The 19,993-nt window shown below is 39.5% G+C and overlaps 1 protein-coding gene and 1 long non-coding RNA gene across 2 annotated transcripts in view; one reads left to right on the top strand and one right to left on the bottom strand.

Moving 5' to 3' along the window:
- The window catches only part of lcor (ligand dependent nuclear receptor corepressor), a 107,885-nt gene extending 90,167 nt beyond the window's left edge, over positions 1–17,718 (top strand). The window contains exons 6-7 of the mRNA XM_084714731.1: positions 6,947–7,037; positions 15,146–17,718. Coding sequence (XP_084570857.1) covers positions 6,947–7,037; positions 15,146–16,295 — 1,241 coding nt within the window. The 3' untranslated portion in view covers positions 16,296–17,718. The remainder of the gene's footprint in view (positions 1–6,946; positions 7,038–15,145) is intronic.
- The window catches only part of LOC146329463 (uncharacterized), a 59,898-nt gene that overhangs the window by 15,258 nt on the left and 24,647 nt on the right, over positions 1–19,993 (bottom strand). The window lies entirely within an intron of this gene.

Below are 19,993 nucleotides of genomic sequence, written 5' to 3'. Positions count from 1 at the left end.
GTTGCCAGTACATTCGAATATTCTTCTCAGGTGAAAAAACAAGAGTTTTCTCTTACATTCAAACTGAAATATTGTCCCAGTGAGGACGGAGCACCTTGAGGATTAAAGATGTGTGGAAATAACACAACAGATCTTAAAAGACACCTGAAGACACACCATCCTGCTGTGTCTGCTGAGGTAAATATCAGTTATCTAAGTTGATTTGTGTCTGTTAATTCCCTTTTCCTACATTTAATGGTAGTGCAAGAAGTTCTATGTAGATTTGGGCTACACTGCTTTGCTCCATTAACATAAATCTTTAAATTTAACAGAACTTAGATGATTTATTCAAACAGATTTAGTGAAACGTGACTCCAAACTCAGCACAAGACGCCAGCAATATATAAAAGTCTGTTTCGTCAGATAATAAACATAATCCGTATCAGAAAAATAATATGACACATCAGTTATGACTCATGCATATATTCTTAACATATAGGCTATGACTAAAAATGGTTAAAGGTATGCTTATTTCTCATTGGAAATTTTACAGCCACGAGAACTATCCTTCAACAAAAACCATTAGTGTCTGCAAAACTGTGAGAAAATTATGACAAGAATTAAGTTTTACTGACTAAATCTTAACTAAAACAAAACAAAAAAACCAAAATGTGACTTTAACTAACTACAGTTTTCAGCACTAAGTGACTTAAGACTAAAAATAAATTAAGAATATTAACATTGTAGTGGTAGTCAGCTTTGGCTACTGTCTGTTAGAGGATGTTTTTTTTTTAAGAATAAAATTTAGAAAACATATAACAATAACATCAGGAGTAGAAAACAAGCATGTGGAAAAGCACAAGGGGAAATAAAATCAAGACAAAGAATCGGATGATCAAAATACTAACTAATAATAATGTTTTTTAAAAAGAGAAGTGCCAGGGTCGCACAAGTTTTATCAAAGTATTGAACACATGCAGTGGGTTCACGTCCTGTTTATGAGTCTGGAAATGTATTTTCAGAATCATTTCTGATTATCCTGCATTTTTGTGTTCTTCTGTCACATTATTTCCAGGCTGGGAAATTAACACCAGCTGCCAGACACATGCTGGTGAAATATGAGAATGGCTGGTAGTTTTCCAACACTGAATAATGATTTACTGTGAATCTGAACATTTATCTGCCAGGAGCTGATTGGTGCCCACGTTTTGAAAAGCTAATCTCCCCTGATTTTTTCTCGTATTGACAGCAAACGTTAGTGGTTAAGAGCGAAGACGTCAGATGTTAAAACTAACTAAACAAAATGTTATATCACCTTGATATATCTCAAGAAAAGATTAAATTGAAGGCAGCTCAACTCGTTTTTATGTCTTTGAAGAAGTTTCGCCTCTCAAAGACGTATAAACAAGTCCAGCTGCCTTCGATTTAATCTTTTCTTGAGATTACAATGACCTGGGCGAACAGAAACATTCACGGACACCTTGACATAGTTAAAAGACAGATGACTAATTTTCCACACATAGAGACTGACATTCAGCACGTAGAGATTGAGCTCATGTACAGCTCGCTGAAAAGACATTTTCCTTTGGATTGAGCCTTTGCAGCACTGCACTGAGCTCTGAACTGTGGCTTGGGACTTGGTCTACGTTTAATCAAACTAAACCAGCGGGGGGTCGGCGTTCCGATCAGCGATCAGGCTGCAGGCACGGCTCGCTGTTTCAACCTTGAACCGCAGTGTGACTGGTCGCCCACTTTAATACCAGCTTTTTGGAATCTGCTTACAGTAAGCCTCCTTAATTTTTACAAAAAAGGTTTAGGCATTTACATCCACCTCATGCCAACACATTATCTCCCTCTCTTACACACACACACACACACACACACACACACACACACACACACACACACACCTTTTAGATGAATTCTGACTCAGATTATCCTCAAAGCTGGATCATACACATGCAAACAATCGTTTAAATTACACATTACTGTAGATGTAATTTCAGGGAAAAATGCCTCATGCTCTACTAATCAGTGTTTTTACATTAACAATAGGGGTGTGACAATTATAATAGAAAATCAAAAGTCGACATGAATTAGCTTTCAGTTTCAATAATCGAAATCGAAGGCAGCATCAGCGATTCTCCATGCATTGCTTTTTTTTCTCTCCACTCCCACCTGCTTGTGGCGTCCACCACATCTCTGAAAAAAAAAACAGCACTTCAAAGACAACACAGCGTAGCTTACTGGCTGTTATGTCACACTTCATACCATACAGACAATCTTTTTAAAGAATATGAAAATGTAAATGACATAAGGTCAGAAAACCAACGATCTGTTGATCTGGTTTAAATTTTAAAAGAAAATCAAGATTATTTCAAGAATGCTTCCATTCAGATAATGGGTGTCGAATGAAGTACTCGACTGGTATCTGTATCACTTTAAGAGTACTGGTGTCGGTATTTGATTCATACATTCTTACAATCTGATTCAAACAATTTATAAATGACGTCAACAAGAAATATATTCATGAATATTTGAAGGATTTTTGGTATGTGTGCATTTTTTAAAAACATCTTTAGGTACCAAATATCTCATTCCACAGGTAGGGGGCTGCCCATTGTCCTGAAGGTCCATTAGTCCAAAACCCCTATAGTCTGAAAAATGTCCCAAAAGCCCATTTGTACAACCCCCCGTTATTCTGACAACAAACATCCTTTGCTCCAATAATATGCACACTCTCCCTGCAGCTGTTAGTTCAGTGACTGCTGGCCCTGTCCATGGTGCTGAATCGGTGGGGGTTTTGCCCTTAATAGGCTCTCTGGCCTGACACCGAGGGTTTTACTCCTGTCACCCAGCAGGCTGATCAAAAACTCACTCAGAGCTGTCTTATTAGCCTGCAGTCTTTTTGTCCTCCAAAAAACCCCCAAACATGTTGATTTGATGGTATTAGATATCAGGGTTAAGGTTAGGGTTAGTTTTAGAGCAATGGGCATTTGTTTTCGGGATAATGGGCTGTCAGACTTTCAGTCCAATGAGCATTTTTTTAAAGAGTATTGGCATTTTGGAACAATGTGCTTTCCTGTCACATCAGCTGGAATATTTGCACAGTCTATTTTAGAAACAGTGATGTACTGAAGTCCATGAGGTGCTCAGCCAAAGGAAACTCAGTACATAGTATGATGGATGATTTGAGTGTTTGTATACTTTATATTCTAGTCAACGCAAAAACTCAACAACAGAACATGACTGAACCATCGTACTGTGAATGTATGAGCCGCAGCTCATGATCTTTTTAGAATTGGGGGTACTGTGCTGCATAAATCTGTATGTTAATGAAGAAACAGTTAAAAAATATATTTCACTCTTAATATACCATCAATGTTTATATGAAAACATGCATGCTAATGTACATGTAGATGCTAATTTACATGTACGTTAGCTCAGAGAAGGACCTCATTAGTGTAACTTGTATGTGTAATTTATCATGGTTTTTATCCCTGGACATGTTTTGAATTATTTTTCACATTTTGGAGCCAAAATCCTGTGTACACACATGCTTCATGGTCACTTCATGTGTACGCCGTTAATACGCACACACTACCACTACCATTAACAGATGATAATTCTTCTGTATCCTCTGGGATGTACGGTCACTCTGTTTTTCATTTTAATATCACCTCATGTTTTCTTTTTTGTCCGATTAAACATCTAAAATCCCTGAAGATTAGTGAGCGCTGTGCCCATATAGGGTTGTGTGGGTTAGAGGGGTCAGAAGGTCAGCTGCACTCTAGGGATTACACCGGCAAAACACAGAGAGTCTGTTCATGAATTTATTGGTATATGTGTGCATTCATGTGTGTATATAGTAGGTTTATGTTTTTCAATTTCAGACTTTCAAAAAAGCAATAATCCACCTGGAAAATGTGAAAATTTGAAAAGTTTTGACCTTTTTTGGGGAGACAAAACCATCAAACAGAAATAAAATCATATCCATATTACATCTTTTAGGGTTACTGTATGTTCCAATCATTTACTAAATGAAAATGTTTTATAATCCAATGGAACTTGCTTAGTTAAGGTAAGTTAAGGTACTTAAATTTGTGAAAATGCTTTATAATAATTATATTTTATTTTACAGTTTATGCTGAAAGACTAAAGTCAGAAAAAACTACCTCAATAAGTATGAAAGAAAAATTATGAACACACTAAAACTTATAGGAAAACAACAAGATTTAAGAATAGATAAATTAATTAATTAAAAACTGCCATCCTGTGGCTTAAAATGTACTTTTTGTACATAAATTCTCCCTGAGAGATGTAAATGTCTCAGAGACTCTGTGATTAAATGTCTTTGACAGGTTTATATAAAGTTCCTACTTAAAGGTGTGTCACACACTTTTCTGCATAAAACAGCAACTATTTAAAAGTTTGTAAAAGACTAAAACCACACATTCAGCTTCTGTCATCTGCAGTGGGGGAATGTAACTAAGTACATTTACTCAAGTACTTTACCTAAGTCCAATTTCGAATTACATCTATATTATATTACTTTATAGCTGTACTTAACTTTTTTACTCCACTACATTTACCTGACAGGTACAGTTACTAGTTACTGACGGGCAGCATTTTACTGCACAGTGGTTACTTTTACTGTTCATGCTGAGAACAGCTGATAATGTTTACATACTTTAAATAAGTAAAGTAAAGTCCTTTTACCTGTAGTGGAGTATTTTCACAGTGTGGTATTAGTGTTTTTACTGAAGTAAAGGATGTGAATACTTTCTCCAGCACAGCTCACCTGTCTGAAGATCACCTGGTCTCAGTGTGAGGCTGAGTTCCACTGTCACTATGTTCTCCACAGAGAGTTTATCATCTTCTGATTGTTGTTGCTTCATGATGTCGACTGATCAGGTTCTTTAACTCTCAGCTTCTCTTCTAACGTTCTCCTCTTAAGACACGTTGTTTATGGCAACTTCACGGATTTTATGTCTCCATTCTAGCAGCTGATGCGCTAAACTCCTATCTATCAACATATTCTATCTAACTATCACCACATCTCACTCTGCTGTATTAATTATCAGATGCAGATCGAGTCAGTCGCTCTCTGCTGCCACCCAGAGGTTGACGATGTGTAAACCAGCAGTATTCAGATGAATGCTGAGGGCGCTGGTTCTGTGGCCCCACCAAGCTCCTATCTCTTGTGTTGAGAGGATCCAACTGCGCATGTACAACTTATAGCGAGAGTAAATGGACGAAAAAATTGCGCCCCAAGCTGGAAACACGTGACCTACCTGTAACTTTAGACATCGTAAAACACAACACATTTTAGTGCAGATTAAACATTTTACTCACTAACTGTATAATACTGACGTTGCTCATTTAAAGAAATATACAGTATATATTCTAAAGTAATTAAGTCTTCTTCACTGAAGTTTTAGGATGTCGGGAGAGGTGGGGCGGCACCCTAGCGCCCTCTATTGACCAGCTACCACTGGTCAGAATATTAATAAGACTTATTATTTCTGTTTTCACAAATTTTCACTGAAAAATAACCAGATTTTTTTTTAAAAGCTGTTGCATCAGTTTGAACTAATTTTCACCTGACTTGATGTCCCCACACATCACAGAGTATCTCTCCTGCGTGTGTGTATGTGTGTGTAGTGACCCGATTTGTCTGACAAACATATTCACAAATAAACTGAGATTTCACACCAACTTGCTGCCATATTTCCCAGACTTCATTGCTGAGGTGTCACAGCTAGTCCACCTGTTCTGAAGCACACAGAATATCTCAAGTCTGTTTTTGTCAGCAAAGTTATTTTCATACACAGACTCACACAAACAGCTGAAGAAGCTGTTAACATGTTTTAGATTAATTTCATGCAACAGATCAACAGTGATCTCTCGCCATGGAGGTAAATGAGGTAAATCTTACCTCATTTTTAGCACCTTCTATTAGCAACTTTTGAAAACTTAACTAGTGAAAAACAAACAAAAGAATTGTGTTATTTTGTTAAAGTTTATAAACCTTCATAGTGTTCTTTTCACAGAGCGTCATCAATCCACAGGTTGGCCATGTTGGAGGTACTGAATGTCAAACAAGGCAACCAAACTCACAACTGTTCCTGATTTTTCTTGTTTAATATAATCAATTTTGGTCAACCAAATACAGACTGAGCTTGTGAGAATAACAAACTAGTTTTTCATCAATTGACTTCCTTAATAAATTGAGATTAACTGTTTATGCGTTCATGACATTTTGATCTTTGGGTTGTACTAGCAGACTATTAGACTCAAAATCCTAAAAACCTTAGATATTCAAATTTCCAAAATGTAAAGATCAGTTTGACAACCTACCCTGGCTTTCAAAGTACACATGTCTTTAATCAGCTGATACTGTGCCTCTCTCAACCATCCACAACCTTGTACAGCTGTGTGTGTGGGATTGGTAAAACTGTCCGGCTGTTATTGCAAGATGAGAAGATTAGTTTCTTAAAATATCACACCCTTCCCCTCTGACATCTCTGTAAGTTTTTGCAGCCTCCACACGTGTTCCTGAACTTTTCCATGGTCAAGACATCCTAAAATCAGTGTGAATGGAATATTTGGCATGTAATTAATTCTGTTTTTATATCCCAGTATCTTTAATATGGCTTTATTGGCATAACTTTAGATTCTCAATCATGTGATAAGTCACAAGCACCAGTAAAATCTTAAATAAACAAAAACAGTGTGGAGAGCATGATGGAAATATGGCACCATTTTTAGCCTCTCCAGTGGCTGTAAAAGTCACATGCTTCATGTACATCATGATTTATTTACTAAGCCTGTTTCAATTGCATCTGGGGGTGCTTACAGCACAAATTTATGGCCAGAACTATTTATATATGTGAGCACTAATGCTCTGAATAGGATTTGATATGTTTGTTTAATCTTTTTTTCTGTATGATTTTTTTCCCCCCAGATGGCGTCCTGGACCTCTCCACCAAGAAGAACCACAGCGCAGGCAGCCACAAAACCTTCCCCAGCTACTCCCCTGTGCCTGGGGTCAAAGGGTAAGACAACAGGATTAGTCAAACTGGCCTCTGTTAGCAGAGCGACGCAGTCATGTGCCTAAAACAACACTGCAGAGGTTAAAGTGGTCACTGCTGTTGTGTTTCTGCACTGCACTTCCCAGAGAGCACTTGTCAGTCTAACAGTAAACGCCGTGTGGAGAATTGGCCCGAGGTGATGATGCGGTGATGCTCTGATTCATATTCAGAACGGTGTCCAGATGCCAAACCGCAGTCAAGCTTCTCGTTTTTAGCCAACCAAGATTGATTTCACAAGCAAATGACGACCAGCACAAGCACATTTCAACATTTCTATTCTTTTGTCTTGTGAAATACTGGATAGTTTACCATTTCATTCAAGTGAAACAACAAGCTCCGACATCCAAAATTTGGGTTGCAAAATGCTGTTGCCCAAAAATATAATATAGAGCAATAAGCAACAACATAACAAATCATTTCAATTTTGTTGCTTCTTCCATTTAACAAGATATTAACGTCTCACAGCACATGAATGCCTCACAGCACAAACGGCAAATTTCAGCGCGACCACAAAGAGGCATGTGAAAGACATCAAGAAGTCAAATGTGGTGAATGAGAGAAAGCATGCAAAAGCACCAGTAAGATCCTTACTACATTTTCATAAAAGATGCATGAAGTAACGATGATAAAACAGTGAATTCACTGCTGTGTAGCAGCACGATGGGCAGCGAGCGAAAACACCCAACAGACGGACGATGCACTACATTTGTGATCGTCCTGTTCTGTTCACCTCTGCCAGCGCTTCACTGAAATATGCAACATGTTTCTCCAACCGTGGATACGAGCTCATCCTGACAAGACACTAAAGCTGTTCCAGGCAATTGTGTTTATCGGCCATGCAGCTCGTACACAGTAGATACTGCAGTTTATTTTCTCTGGACTGGTGATGATGTTTGACTCTCTGCAAAGGTTTATTACAAACAAGTGTAGAACTATTTTAAGCTATTTTCTTAAATTATACAATGGTGGGGGTAATACTCAATTCTGATTGGTTGCAAGGTGTCATTTCTGATAATGGACACCTACTGAGTAGTTCCAGCGAAATTGTCTGTTCACTGTTTGAAATTAATGCGCTGGAAGGAGTAACCATAGCAACGGAGATGCAGTAAAAGCTTCTTATATTTACTGCAACATGCTAACAAGCTACCATCTAATTACAACAAAGGGTGACCTTGGCATTTCTTTTAACCCATTTGGATAATTATAATAATTTTGATGACTGAGATGCAGCTGAGGAAAGAGCGACTGGAAAGAAAAAGGAGAAACAGATGAAGGAGTTGACACCGTGCGTCATCTTCTGAACGCCACAGAATGGCGACTGCAGCGCGTTATTATTTTAAGAGTGAAGGAACTACTCAACCCATAAACCATCGCAAATGATACCGCTTAGAGATGAAACGGAACGAAAATTTCATATAACAATTATAATGACCAAAACTACAATGGTTATAATGGCATCGTTATGTGTTCAGATGTTCAGAAAGTACTGATACACATACTGAAATCATTTTGACAATTTATATTAAAAACTTCTCAACAATTTGAAATGGCCTGTATTTTGCAATATCAGTGTTTTCACTGATAAAAAGATTCAGATTATTATCTGTGGCATAATGACATTACTAACCTGTAGTTTCATGTAGTCTCAATTGGGGCAGTTGGGGCAGGATGCGCAATATCTGTTGAAGTCAACTTTCAAAGTTCAAGTTTCAAAATACCATTTTAAATTAAACACTGTGGTGCTGCAGAGGTGTTCTGGCCAACACATCATTCTCTAGACTTCAGAAAAGATCTTTATTTAGATCCCTGAAAAAAGTAACACACTCACTGAAAATGAGAATAATGATGTAGAAATTAACTTTTCCTCAAATATTGCAAATTAAATCACAATTGTAATATCAGTCAAAATCGTTCAGCCTAGATTTAATTTAGCTAACGTCAGCTACCTTACTAGCCAACCTGTCAGAAAAAAAAAACATGGTTGCTCTGTATTAAATGCAACGTAATTGATCATAGAGTTCAGTGGATTGTTGGTGCCGTAGTACATATCCATGACATTGTGAATAAAACATTTTTTCTTAAAACAAGGTTGATACCATACAGTCTGGTGGCTTTTGCAGGAGCATACCATCGTTTCACATTCTCGTTGTTTATGGTAGATCTGTTTTGGATGTAGCCCAACAGTTATACATGCAATAGGATAAAAATGCTGACTGTTTTAAGATACCAAACGTTTAAAGCAATACTACCAGATCTGTTTAACACGGTTTGACTTTAATGAAAATATGTTCTACTCGTCTCTCCTTGTCTCTCCATCATGCGGGACCTTATTGTTGTTCTAGCTTACAGTATGTTGTTTTTGCACCTGAGATAAACTTAGGAGGTAGGCAAGAAACAACCTGTTGGTAGTTAACAGTGTTGCCTTAAAGATAATCAATGTTGTGAGAACAGCAAAGTGAAGCTCTGCGGGTCTTAAAGAGGTCATGGCCCTCGCTTGGTTGCTTTACATTTTGGGGGCGCATTCTTCGATCCCTCTGCGGTCGTCCTCGAGCAAGTTCTGCCAACGCCTCCCACCTTTCATCTCCTATGTATTGGTTTTGCTCAGCTGATCGATACCTGAGCTACCATACTTGTACATACTTGTGTACAGGTATTTATAATTGAGACTCCTCCCACGTCCACCCCCCCCACCAACCCCAGAGCAAGAGTTCATTGGCACTTATGTGTCAAACACATGACGCAGGCTTTGACTACTTTTCTCTTTTCATCTAGAAGTCAGTGCCTTTATTGACAATCCTCTACGTTGCGGCCCAATCATTTATTGATGAACATGTATTCTGCCTTGAAGTCATGTTTGAATCAGTAGCCATCATACTCTGTTCTTGCATCAAGAGGGAATATAAAATCGACGCTAATCGCGGTTGCCATTTCCAGGAATACTTTTGATCTGTAGGTCAAAGATGGATTAGTAGAGGTTCGATACACGGAGCAGCCCCAAATGCCGGATTGTGGTGAGGCTGCAGTGGAGGAGGATGTGGGCATAGAGAACCTGCGCCCACCATGTGGGCAGCATTTCTTTGATCCAGCAGTAAATACACCTCCAATCACTTTCTGAACGGAGATTTGAGAAGTGTTGCCTAGATATAAAGCTACCAAACAAAGCCACACTGGTTTTGCATTGAAACAAATAAGGAGAAACAGCAGCCACAGATTTTCAGTTGTGGACCTGGTAATGAACAGGAGCTTTAAGGGTATTTCTGGTCTATTCAACTCTTGAGTCTTAATTTCATTAGATTTCAGATTTGAACCAATGTTTTGAATGTGGTCAATCTTAGTTTTACCCCAGAAAGTTACACTGCTTGTTTACAGTTTTATTAAAAATGTTTGTTGTTACCCCGGACCTGACGGTCAGGATGCAGCTACATTCCCAGATCTTAGCAGTTACTAGTGATTACAGTGTCACAGCAGAGTTGTGTAAAATTTAATCAATAAGCATTAATTCCTTTGGAATCAATTCTTATTTGGAATCAGTTCTTGATGCCTAATCCTAAATAAACCTGATGAAACATTTGCTGTTGAAGCAGAGAAATGGCACATTGAAGGTTGACTCTGAGTTGTAAAAGCATTACTGGATCAGTTAAAGGGATTTTGTAAGAGTGAGAGAAGACTGACTTAAACATTTGTGACATTTTATAACTTTACATATTTGTTTTCACCAAGTCAAGCAGAGTGCAGTCACTGTTACTGATTCAGTGTGATCAGGAATTGTCAGTTTCACAGCCTTCCTTTAATGGGGTCAATGGGTTGAAGAGACGTGGTTCTCAGACTAAGACATGGGGAAAAAAAAGAAGAAACTCTTGGGATATGCTCAGCTAAACCTTTAATCAGACACACAAGCTTTCCTTTTTCCTTTTTTTTTTAACCCTTAACACAACAAGATATTTCCAGCTGAAATAAACCACAAGCGAGGGCCCAGCAGGTAAATCATGGCATGGAGGAGTATTTCCACAATAAGACTAAAAGCAAAATTAGAAACAGCACCTTAATCCCCTCAGGACAGAACTCTGACTCCTGCCTCAGGGTCCTAAAGCTCCAAAGGCTCCAAAGGCCCCAAGGCCCAGAGCCTCACCAGGAGTCTCTAATGATCAGGTCATGTAATATTAACTACAGGAGGAGGTGGAGCCTGTAATAACACCCCCACTAACACCAATTCATCTTTGACAGCCAGACAATCCCAAAAGCACACACCACATTTGTGTGTGCATCACAGGCTACTGGCGTTTAATTTAAAATTCTTCTCTTAGCACATTTGTGTAAATCTTTTATCAAGTAACATTATTGTAATTCATAATTTTACTGTTATTAAGTAGGCTGCTCACGAGATATTTAAGAGCTACAGACTGAAAAAAAAAAATTAGTTTTGGTTTAAGAGGTCCCATCATTCTCTAACTGCTTATTGATTTTCTCCAAAATAAGTACAGTGATTCATTCAATCTACTGAAGGTTTCAAAATGAAATGTTTAAAATATGCAAAACTTAATTAAATGAAATAATGACCACATGATAAAGCTATCTTTCTTTTTAAAACTCTTCCCAGCCTCAGAATGCACAGTGTTGTTAAGGGAACACCGATCATACACCCAGATCCTCAAACAATCACCAGGCCTGCGTGTATTTTCTTTGCTCCTTTTATTTTCACAAATGATTGCTCACATTGAATCCTCAGATCCACCATTACTGTCTGGCACAGCCTCCCTGATGACTGCATGCTTACTGTAACAGAACGCTCTATTAGAGTGCAGACTCCAAAGCCTCTCGTTAACCCTGTATTGTTTCCAACACGCCCAGGACCGCCCACTGTGGTAATCTGTCTTAAAGCTCCTGCTGTGGACTCCCCACATTGCACAGTCAGTTGAACTGTAGCTCACCAGACTGTGTCTCCAATGGAGAGACACAGCATTCCCCTCAAGTTTCTTCTCCCCTGTGCAATCTGCTGAGTTGACAAGCTATTTCCTGTTATTATGAAGCTAAGGGAGCATTTTTTTTTTTTTTGAGAGCCTTTCCACTGTTGCTATAGTTACTTAGCAGTAGGAACATTGGCTGCAGCAGTTCAAGTGGAGGCACTTAGCATGTGAGCATATGTTTCAGCAGCAGAGACAGTTTTCAGAAATTTGAAATACTATAATGTGAGATGCCTGCAGACCAGTGCTTCTTGGCAAGAAGACACGCTGTATGTTAGAATTTCAGTCCAAATCAAATCCAATAAAACTTAATTCATTTGAGATGATAGATAAAAATATAAACAATCATAGGAAACATACCATGGGTTTTGGCCAAACTAATTTGTATTCTCCAGCCTTTCTCAGAAGTTGTGTATGTTTTCATGTGTTCAGATGTGAACTATTCAATCAAGAAGGGATGCTGACTCGGATTGTTTTATTTTTGGATTTAAAGGACCAGTGTGTAGGGTTTAGGGGCAGTTAAGCTGAGCTTACACATTGTCTAATTCTCCTTTTCTAAGTGTGTAGAACCAATGTTGGGTGCGAAACTTGTGAAAGACATAGAAGACTCTTGGCTCTATCTAGAGCCAGAGTTTGGTTTGTTCATTCTGGGCTACTGTAGAAACATTGCAGTGCAACATGGTGGCGTCCGTGCAAGAGGACCTGCACACTCTGTAGATACAAACAGCTCATTTGAAAGAGGAGTAAGGGAAGCACCAGCCATCTATGTCAAAGTTGAGAAGCCATCCCTGAACAGAGGGGGAGGCCTAAGACACCACCTATCCCCAACTTACAATGCTGTCCTTTCATCCCTTCCCAAAAGATTCAATAATTTAGCCTCTAAAAACCAACAACACAGTCCAGCCACACCTGGCTCCAGGTGCCCCTAACGACCATCGTTAGAACAGAATGGAACACTAACGAGTGAGACCCCCCCAACGACGGTTGTTGGCTCACTGGGGTTTCACCCCACTCAACCCAAACGACTGTCGTTAGGCCTCACAATAGGGAGTGAAACCATTCTTGGTCTGGAGGCGGCCTCTCTTAGAGGATAAATAATTGAATTCCAACTACTGTTCATCAGACTAGAGCTGTCCTATCTAGTCTGATGAGCATGAACTGATGAAGCCTGCTCGGATGAGAGGCGAAACGTCTTCTAAGACAATTTTACCAGTCCAGTTGCGATCGATTTAATCCCTTAAGATAACTATGACCTGGATGAATGAGAATATTCACAGGCATAGCTCATTGTAAGGTAATGAATACACTAGTGAAACCATTAAATTTTACACTCCATGTCTGCCATATTCAGTCCCTTTAAGGCCTGAAAAGGTATAATTATCCCGTAATTCACAATAAAACTGCAAATATTTTCCAGAAAAAAATTAAGCATAATTTTGGTTTAAAGCTATAACAGAGAGCTCTGCAGGGATGATGTAGACCAACTCAGAAGTTAGCATCGCTCTGGTTCCCTCTACAAAAAGCCAAAGGGATTTTGGATTAGTGCAGAAAAAAATGCTCAATCTGTGGCAAACAAATGTTTTGGTCAACCTATGTAGTCTCATCCAGCCACGTGTTACCAAGAGCCTTTTATAAGACACAATAAAGGTGTAAAATTCACTAGTGGGTTATTTACGGACGTATTTTAGGTTTTCGAAAACTGTTAAGCTTGTGTTAACCATGGATCTGATATCAAGCAAATGATGAAAAAACATAAAAAAAAAAAACCAGTGACTTCTAAACGAAAGAACTGGAATATAGTGAGGGACTCAGCATCAGACTGTGTACACATACCTCCATTGTGGCCATGCGGACTAGTTCAAGGCTCGTCCACGAGGCCAGCAAGCTATGAAATATTGCCACTGCACAGGAGGACCGCCCAAGCAAACTTCAAGGAACAGGAGAAACAGAATGACTCTATGCCCATGGTATCCACACTTATTGGTGTATGCAAATATTCAGGCCAGTGGAGCTCCGAACGGAGTCCTCAGTGACCTCAAAGTCCTGCCCACAGTCCTAGAGAATCACAACTACACTTCTCCTTCAACAGTTTTGGGAGTATTTTCAGGCCTTAAGTGTGATAAAACTTTGATTATTGCTCCCCAGTCTCTACTTGTTACATTATTGATTCACTTAAAAGACTTGACATATTGTAAATTTATTTGCTTTATACTATAAGTGTCTGCTTACCTCTTCCACCGATTTCTCTTAATTGTAATAATAACAATAAATAAATGGTACTGTTGTAGTTGATAAATTGAAGGTGGTATTGAGACAAGACTGTCAGTATACAGGAAACAATTAAAACATGAGCTACACTAATATATATATTTAATGCCATTTTAATTGTGCTTAATTAGTTTAAGTTACATAGCCTGTATTTGTTGAGATTTAATTCTGATATCAAAAATTAAAACATAATGAAACATACTGGTGCTACTTTAGTTTTAATACGATTACAGAGTGACTGCAAACAAATACTTTACGGTTAATAATGGATGGAAAAACAACTTGTTTGCAACCGTTTTCTTTTCCAAATTGTAAGCCAGCTAATGTTCTGCTTGCTGATGTGCAAGATATTTCTGAGATTTGCTAGGTTTTACTAAGCAGTACTGTGTGGGCAGTATGTAAATTCACTCAAGTCACAAAACACTGTGCTTTTCCATTTACCTTGAGTGGTACTTGTGCAAATTGTTTTCACTGAAGAACAAAAAGACATGAACATGAAGACAAAGACAGCTGTTGACAGGGAGGTCTGTGATTTATCTCAAAATGTTGTTTCTAGCAAAAGATATTACTGTCGAGTCTGTCAAGTGTAATTACTTTGTAGTTTTGTTATGTTGTTTGTGATTAAGGTGAACTGACACTCTAATAACTTGGCAATATTTTCTCTCATGTGTTGATAGTAAAGAGTAAAAAAAATCTAATTATTAATAATTTAATTCAGAGCAAGACACTACTGACTATATCTTAAATTAAAGTTTGCCTCAAACCCAGGTTTCAAGAATCAGTTGTCTTATAACAAGATCCCTGACAGTGTTCCTAAACTGCCCTCTTTGTTTCTCCATCCAGACGTTCTCTCAAAGTGGAACAGGGCCTGCCAGAGGTGGATGATGAGGATGGCCTGCTGCAGAGAAGCTTGCAGGACGGTCTGAGGGAGAACTATGTAAACTCCAACTCCTTCAAGCCCCCAATGGCCCGCTCACTGCGAATCAAGGAAGAGCTCCTCAGCCAGAAGCATCGCCTCCTGAGCCAGCCTGCTGCTCTTTCATTGGCTAACCTAGAGTCAGTTGGCTTGCTCAATCATGGGCAGTCCCACTCTTTGCTTGGCCAGAAGGGCTCTTCCTCTTACTGGGGAAGCAAGGCTCACCTTGATAGCCTGCTGAAGCTCAAGCAGGCCAGTGGAGCTTTGAGCGGGGCCCTCAGCGACCTCAAAGACCTGCCTACATTCCTAGAGAATCACCACCACAACCACCACGGAGCCTTCTCCTTCAAGAGTTCCCTCCACCATCACCACCACAATCAGGTCTCCAAGGCCCAGCACCACCACAATGAGGGCAAGAGAGACCAGGGCCACTCACCTCCTGTCGACCTAAAGATCCCCCAAGTTCGGGGCATGGATCTCTCCTGGGATTCCCATGCCTCTGACCTGTACGGATATGGTGCCATGGGGGTTGGGGGTGCTGGCCATGGGGAGAACACCCTGAGCCGGAAGCTGAGAGCCATCCTGCCCAAGCAGAACCGCCGCGGAGGAAGCCTTGGAAGCCTGCTGGATGGGGCAGCTGACTACTGGACCTCTGACTTGGACCACTCCAGTTCCGGGCCAGCGTACTCCACCTCCGACGTGGAAGGGGACCCGAACTCCAAGCAGCCGAGGAAGAAGAGGGGCCGTTATCGCCAATACAACAGCGAGATCCTGGAGGAGGCCATAGCAGTAGTGATGAGCGGGAAGATGAGCGTGTCCAAGGCTCAGAACATGTACGGGATCCCGCACAGCACCTTGGAGTACAAGGTCAAGGAGCGCATGGGTACCCTGAAGAACCCCCCAAAGAAGAAGCTCAAGCTGATGATGAAGATGGAAGCAGGAGGCCAGGATTTTCCAGCCGAGTCGGAAAACACGCCCACCGCAAACCCACGAGATGACGGCCAGCCGCTGGCAGCTGCTGAGCTCAAGGACAATGTAAAAGAAGAGATTGATGACAATTTCAAACCAATCGACTAAACGACTTACACATGTAAACCTCAGTCAAATGACTAAAGTAATTTGAAAACGGATGGGGCTTTATTTGTGCCAATTTACTTTGCAGTATCTGGGTGAGCACAAACGCAGGGATAATATGAGGAGGATTCTTAAAACAAACTGGAGATAAACAAGTAATCGGATGATTTTTAACAAGCGTTGCTTGAGTGATGCTATATAAGCATTTGTTTAGCTTTCATATCCAGGGGCTTAACAAATGCAGCTAAAGACATTAGCTAAATGACAATTAATGAAATTTCCATAAGCATGCTGATAATCCTCAGCCCAAAAACCTGATCCCCCTCTTTTCTGAACTTGATACACTGAACCTTTGCTGCTTTTAAATGCAGTTTGGACTTTGGACCATTCCAATTTGGGGAAAAAAAATGAGGGGAAGGTTGAAAATTAACTCCTTAAAAAACTGACAAATTAGTCCCTTTACTGCTCCCCTCTCTCATGGAGTACTAGCAGAAAATTGGTAAGTGAACTGTCTATTACATTTGAAGCCAACTGTAAGGTTTAATCATACCATTGATATTCCTCACCAGGGTTCTGAATCAAAACCCATTCTCTTATTGCCAGGTAGCCATGACGCTTTAACTGCAAACCTTTTCTTTCCTCCTTAAGATATTCTGCTAATCTCTGTGCGGACGAAAGCAACATTAACCCGTCCTTTTTGAATGAGAAAAGACACAAAAGTCATTCAGGGATGCATGTTTGTGAGTTTCGTGGACACTACTGACTTCTATAATCGACATCTTTTCCTCTATCTTTATCTTTTCATTTGATTTGTTTTGCTTTCTTTTGCACTACACTTTGGGTCTGGCGCTTACAGACCAGGTTACCTCGGCATTGTTGCCCTTGCATCATGCACTTATTATGGTCTGTCTCTGAAGCCCAGTCGCAACCTCGCAACGGGTCAGAGGTGCACATCGCCTGCGTACGCTGATCCATAATCAGATCACAGGAAGCTCTAATACCCTCTTTTTTGCCAAGGGACAAGTTGAGGGGTAATCTGATTATGGATCAGCTGTTTTTAAGGCGGAATGCTACCTCATGGACCTCCATCAGTGTCTCACTGCTGATCCTGGAATGCCGGAGCCGCCTTCAGGTTGTCCTCCAAATGGTGACCGAAGTGAGCTCATGCCCTCATGGAGATCTTTTTTTGGATGAAGGCCTTTTAGGATCAGAATGTGAAACTCTGCTGCTATCCAGTTTATTATCTAGCTCCTATACAAGGCTTTAGCTAGCCTTAGTAAATGAGTTTTAGCTAGTCTTAGCTAAAAACAACACATTGCTGATGTTTTTTTTTTTCCTTTTCTAATCAAACTAAGCAGAAGCGACTTAGCTGATGAGTTTTAAATGAAATTCTTATCCCTCAAACTTAAACTAAGTCAGATTTAAAGGCAGTTTACTACAATAATGTGCATTTATAGAGGGGTGTTCATTTTGGGATGGTGGGTGGGCAATATGCAGTGGGGAGGGGTAGTTGATAGAGGCGAGGGAAAGGCATATTTAATATATTATAAATTATTATGACTGATGATGTAAAAGCCAATCCGTGATTCTGGATGATTTCTTTTCTCCTCATTTTTAACTCAGGGTAACTGAGACAGATGATGTGGGTTTCAAATGTGGTCATTTCCTGTTGGACCTATAGTAGACAGACAGGAGGACAAGACACGCCTCTCACTAATGCTTTGTCTGCGGGAGGGGCCATGTGAGAAAATATGGCAGCGCCATAGCAGATAGACCTGCTAATGAATCATGATAACGAACAGAAAACACTGACGTTGGGGTTTGGGGATCAAACTCATGGCGCAAAACTTCTAAAATAGCACTTTTCAAAAATAACAGAAAAAACAAGAGAGAAAGAAAGCTGTTTGAGGTTATGCATGTAGTGTAGCTCTTCTCTGGGGGATATGGGGCAGGAGGCGATGAGGAGGGCAGAGAGATGGAAGAAAAAAGCTTTAGTGTGTGAAGACTTTCAGAAAGCTGCAGCTTGGACCCAAACTACTCTTTTTTTTCCCTCTCGATTACCTCCACCATTAAAAAAACGAAAAAAACGAAAAAAATGGTCGACAGCTTGAACAAGTTGAGTTTTGTGTAGTGTCGTCTCGTTGTTTTCCCTCCCCTTGCTGCTGAAGCACCAGGGATAGAAAAACTCTCCTCACGTTTTACCAGGTGGGGAAAGAATATCCCCCTCAGAGGACACAGGTGGAAAGAAAAAAACAATGCTCTTTTGGTGTTTTCCATCAGGAAAAGACTGAAGGAGATGGCAAAAGCTTTTTGTTTGTCATGTCTTTTTTTTTGCTCTGTGGTAAATGTTGCTCTTCACTCCTAACACTGCCTGGTGCTCACCCAGTCTGTGAGATTTTTAACATGAGAATTGTACCTCTCTGTTCAGATGAAATGATGATGATTCACTCCTTAAAATGTATTGTACATTTTATTTATTTTATTTTTTTCTTTGATTATTCTCTTAAAAATGGCATGCACCACCTTTTTTTGTTTGTTTGTTTTTTTTTTTTTTTAGCTGATTTTGGGGTCAGGCCAACTGAATATATGACAAAAAATGATTTCAATACAATTAATCCTGAGCCAGAGATGCTCAAATTCAAACTAAGTTATGAATTAATCACAACTAGATAATAATTAGAATCATTTACTACCTGTAGCATACAATCTTAATTTTCCCCTCTGTGGTTATTGGTTATCCACCTAAAGCTTTGTAGCTCCCTTGGTTTTTTGATTGAAAGGTTTGCATGGCCAATGGGAAAAGCTCTAGAAAAGACCCCTGGAATAACAGTATTTCCAGGAATTATCGTGCATGAAATGCGTCCAACACTTTGACAATGCTGAGCATTTGAAGTGTCTAAAAGATTGTTGTGCGTGTCAAGTTGGACACTGCGAAGGACAATGCGCTGATCTGATAGTTAAAACAGGATCGAAGCCCCAGTGTTGATAGTAAAGCACTTCTTATGAACACGCCTCTGATAAAAGGCATGATAGCTGCTCACTTAGCCAGCTGTGAATCCAGTGTAACAAAACATGACTTATAGTGTCTCCTCTCTCTCTAAAAAACAGAACAAACCAAATCCATGGCACTGCCTGTTAGCCTGTTTCATGTAATGCATGTAAAGCATGGATCTGTGCTATTTAAAAAAAAAAGTGTAGAAATAGTGTAATTGGCTCTTAATGCACAGGTTTGCATGGATAAACTCCAACAGCACTTAGACTGAATTCCCCTGAGAGGGGCGATTCCTCGAGGGCCAGACTATGTCTGTGTGTAATTTAAATAGTCTACATCATTTACAAATATTTTCTCTTTATCTTTCAAGAAATTATCTGATCCTGACTGTACATTTGGATTTTGCTAAACTTCCTTTCTACAAACATGAGTAATTTAAAATTTTCAGTCCCATTTTCAGCCTGATCGTATCTACTGAGGTGCATGCCATTTAAGGTATATTTATTTCACTTCTTTTGACTTTTTTTTTTCGATTGTTTGTAGTCATGTGGTTAACGGCTCCCCCTGTCCGAAAAAGTCCTCCTTCTTGCAACTGAGTCTCACTGTTGTTTTTAAAAGAAACCTCATACTATATTATATACTTAAGAGAACAGTATATATCTATTTATATACATATATATTAACAGATAACTCACATAATGAATGTAGT

The sequence above is a fragment of the Lutjanus erythropterus genome, chromosome 3 (genome assembly GCF_056507025.1).
Source record: "Lutjanus erythropterus isolate fLutEry1 chromosome 3, fLutEry1.hap2, whole genome shotgun sequence".
In the NCBI taxonomy this organism is placed as follows: domain Eukaryota; kingdom Metazoa; phylum Chordata; class Actinopteri; order Lutjaniformes; family Lutjanidae; genus Lutjanus; species Lutjanus erythropterus.
This window is presented reverse-complemented; position numbering and strand designations above follow the sequence as displayed.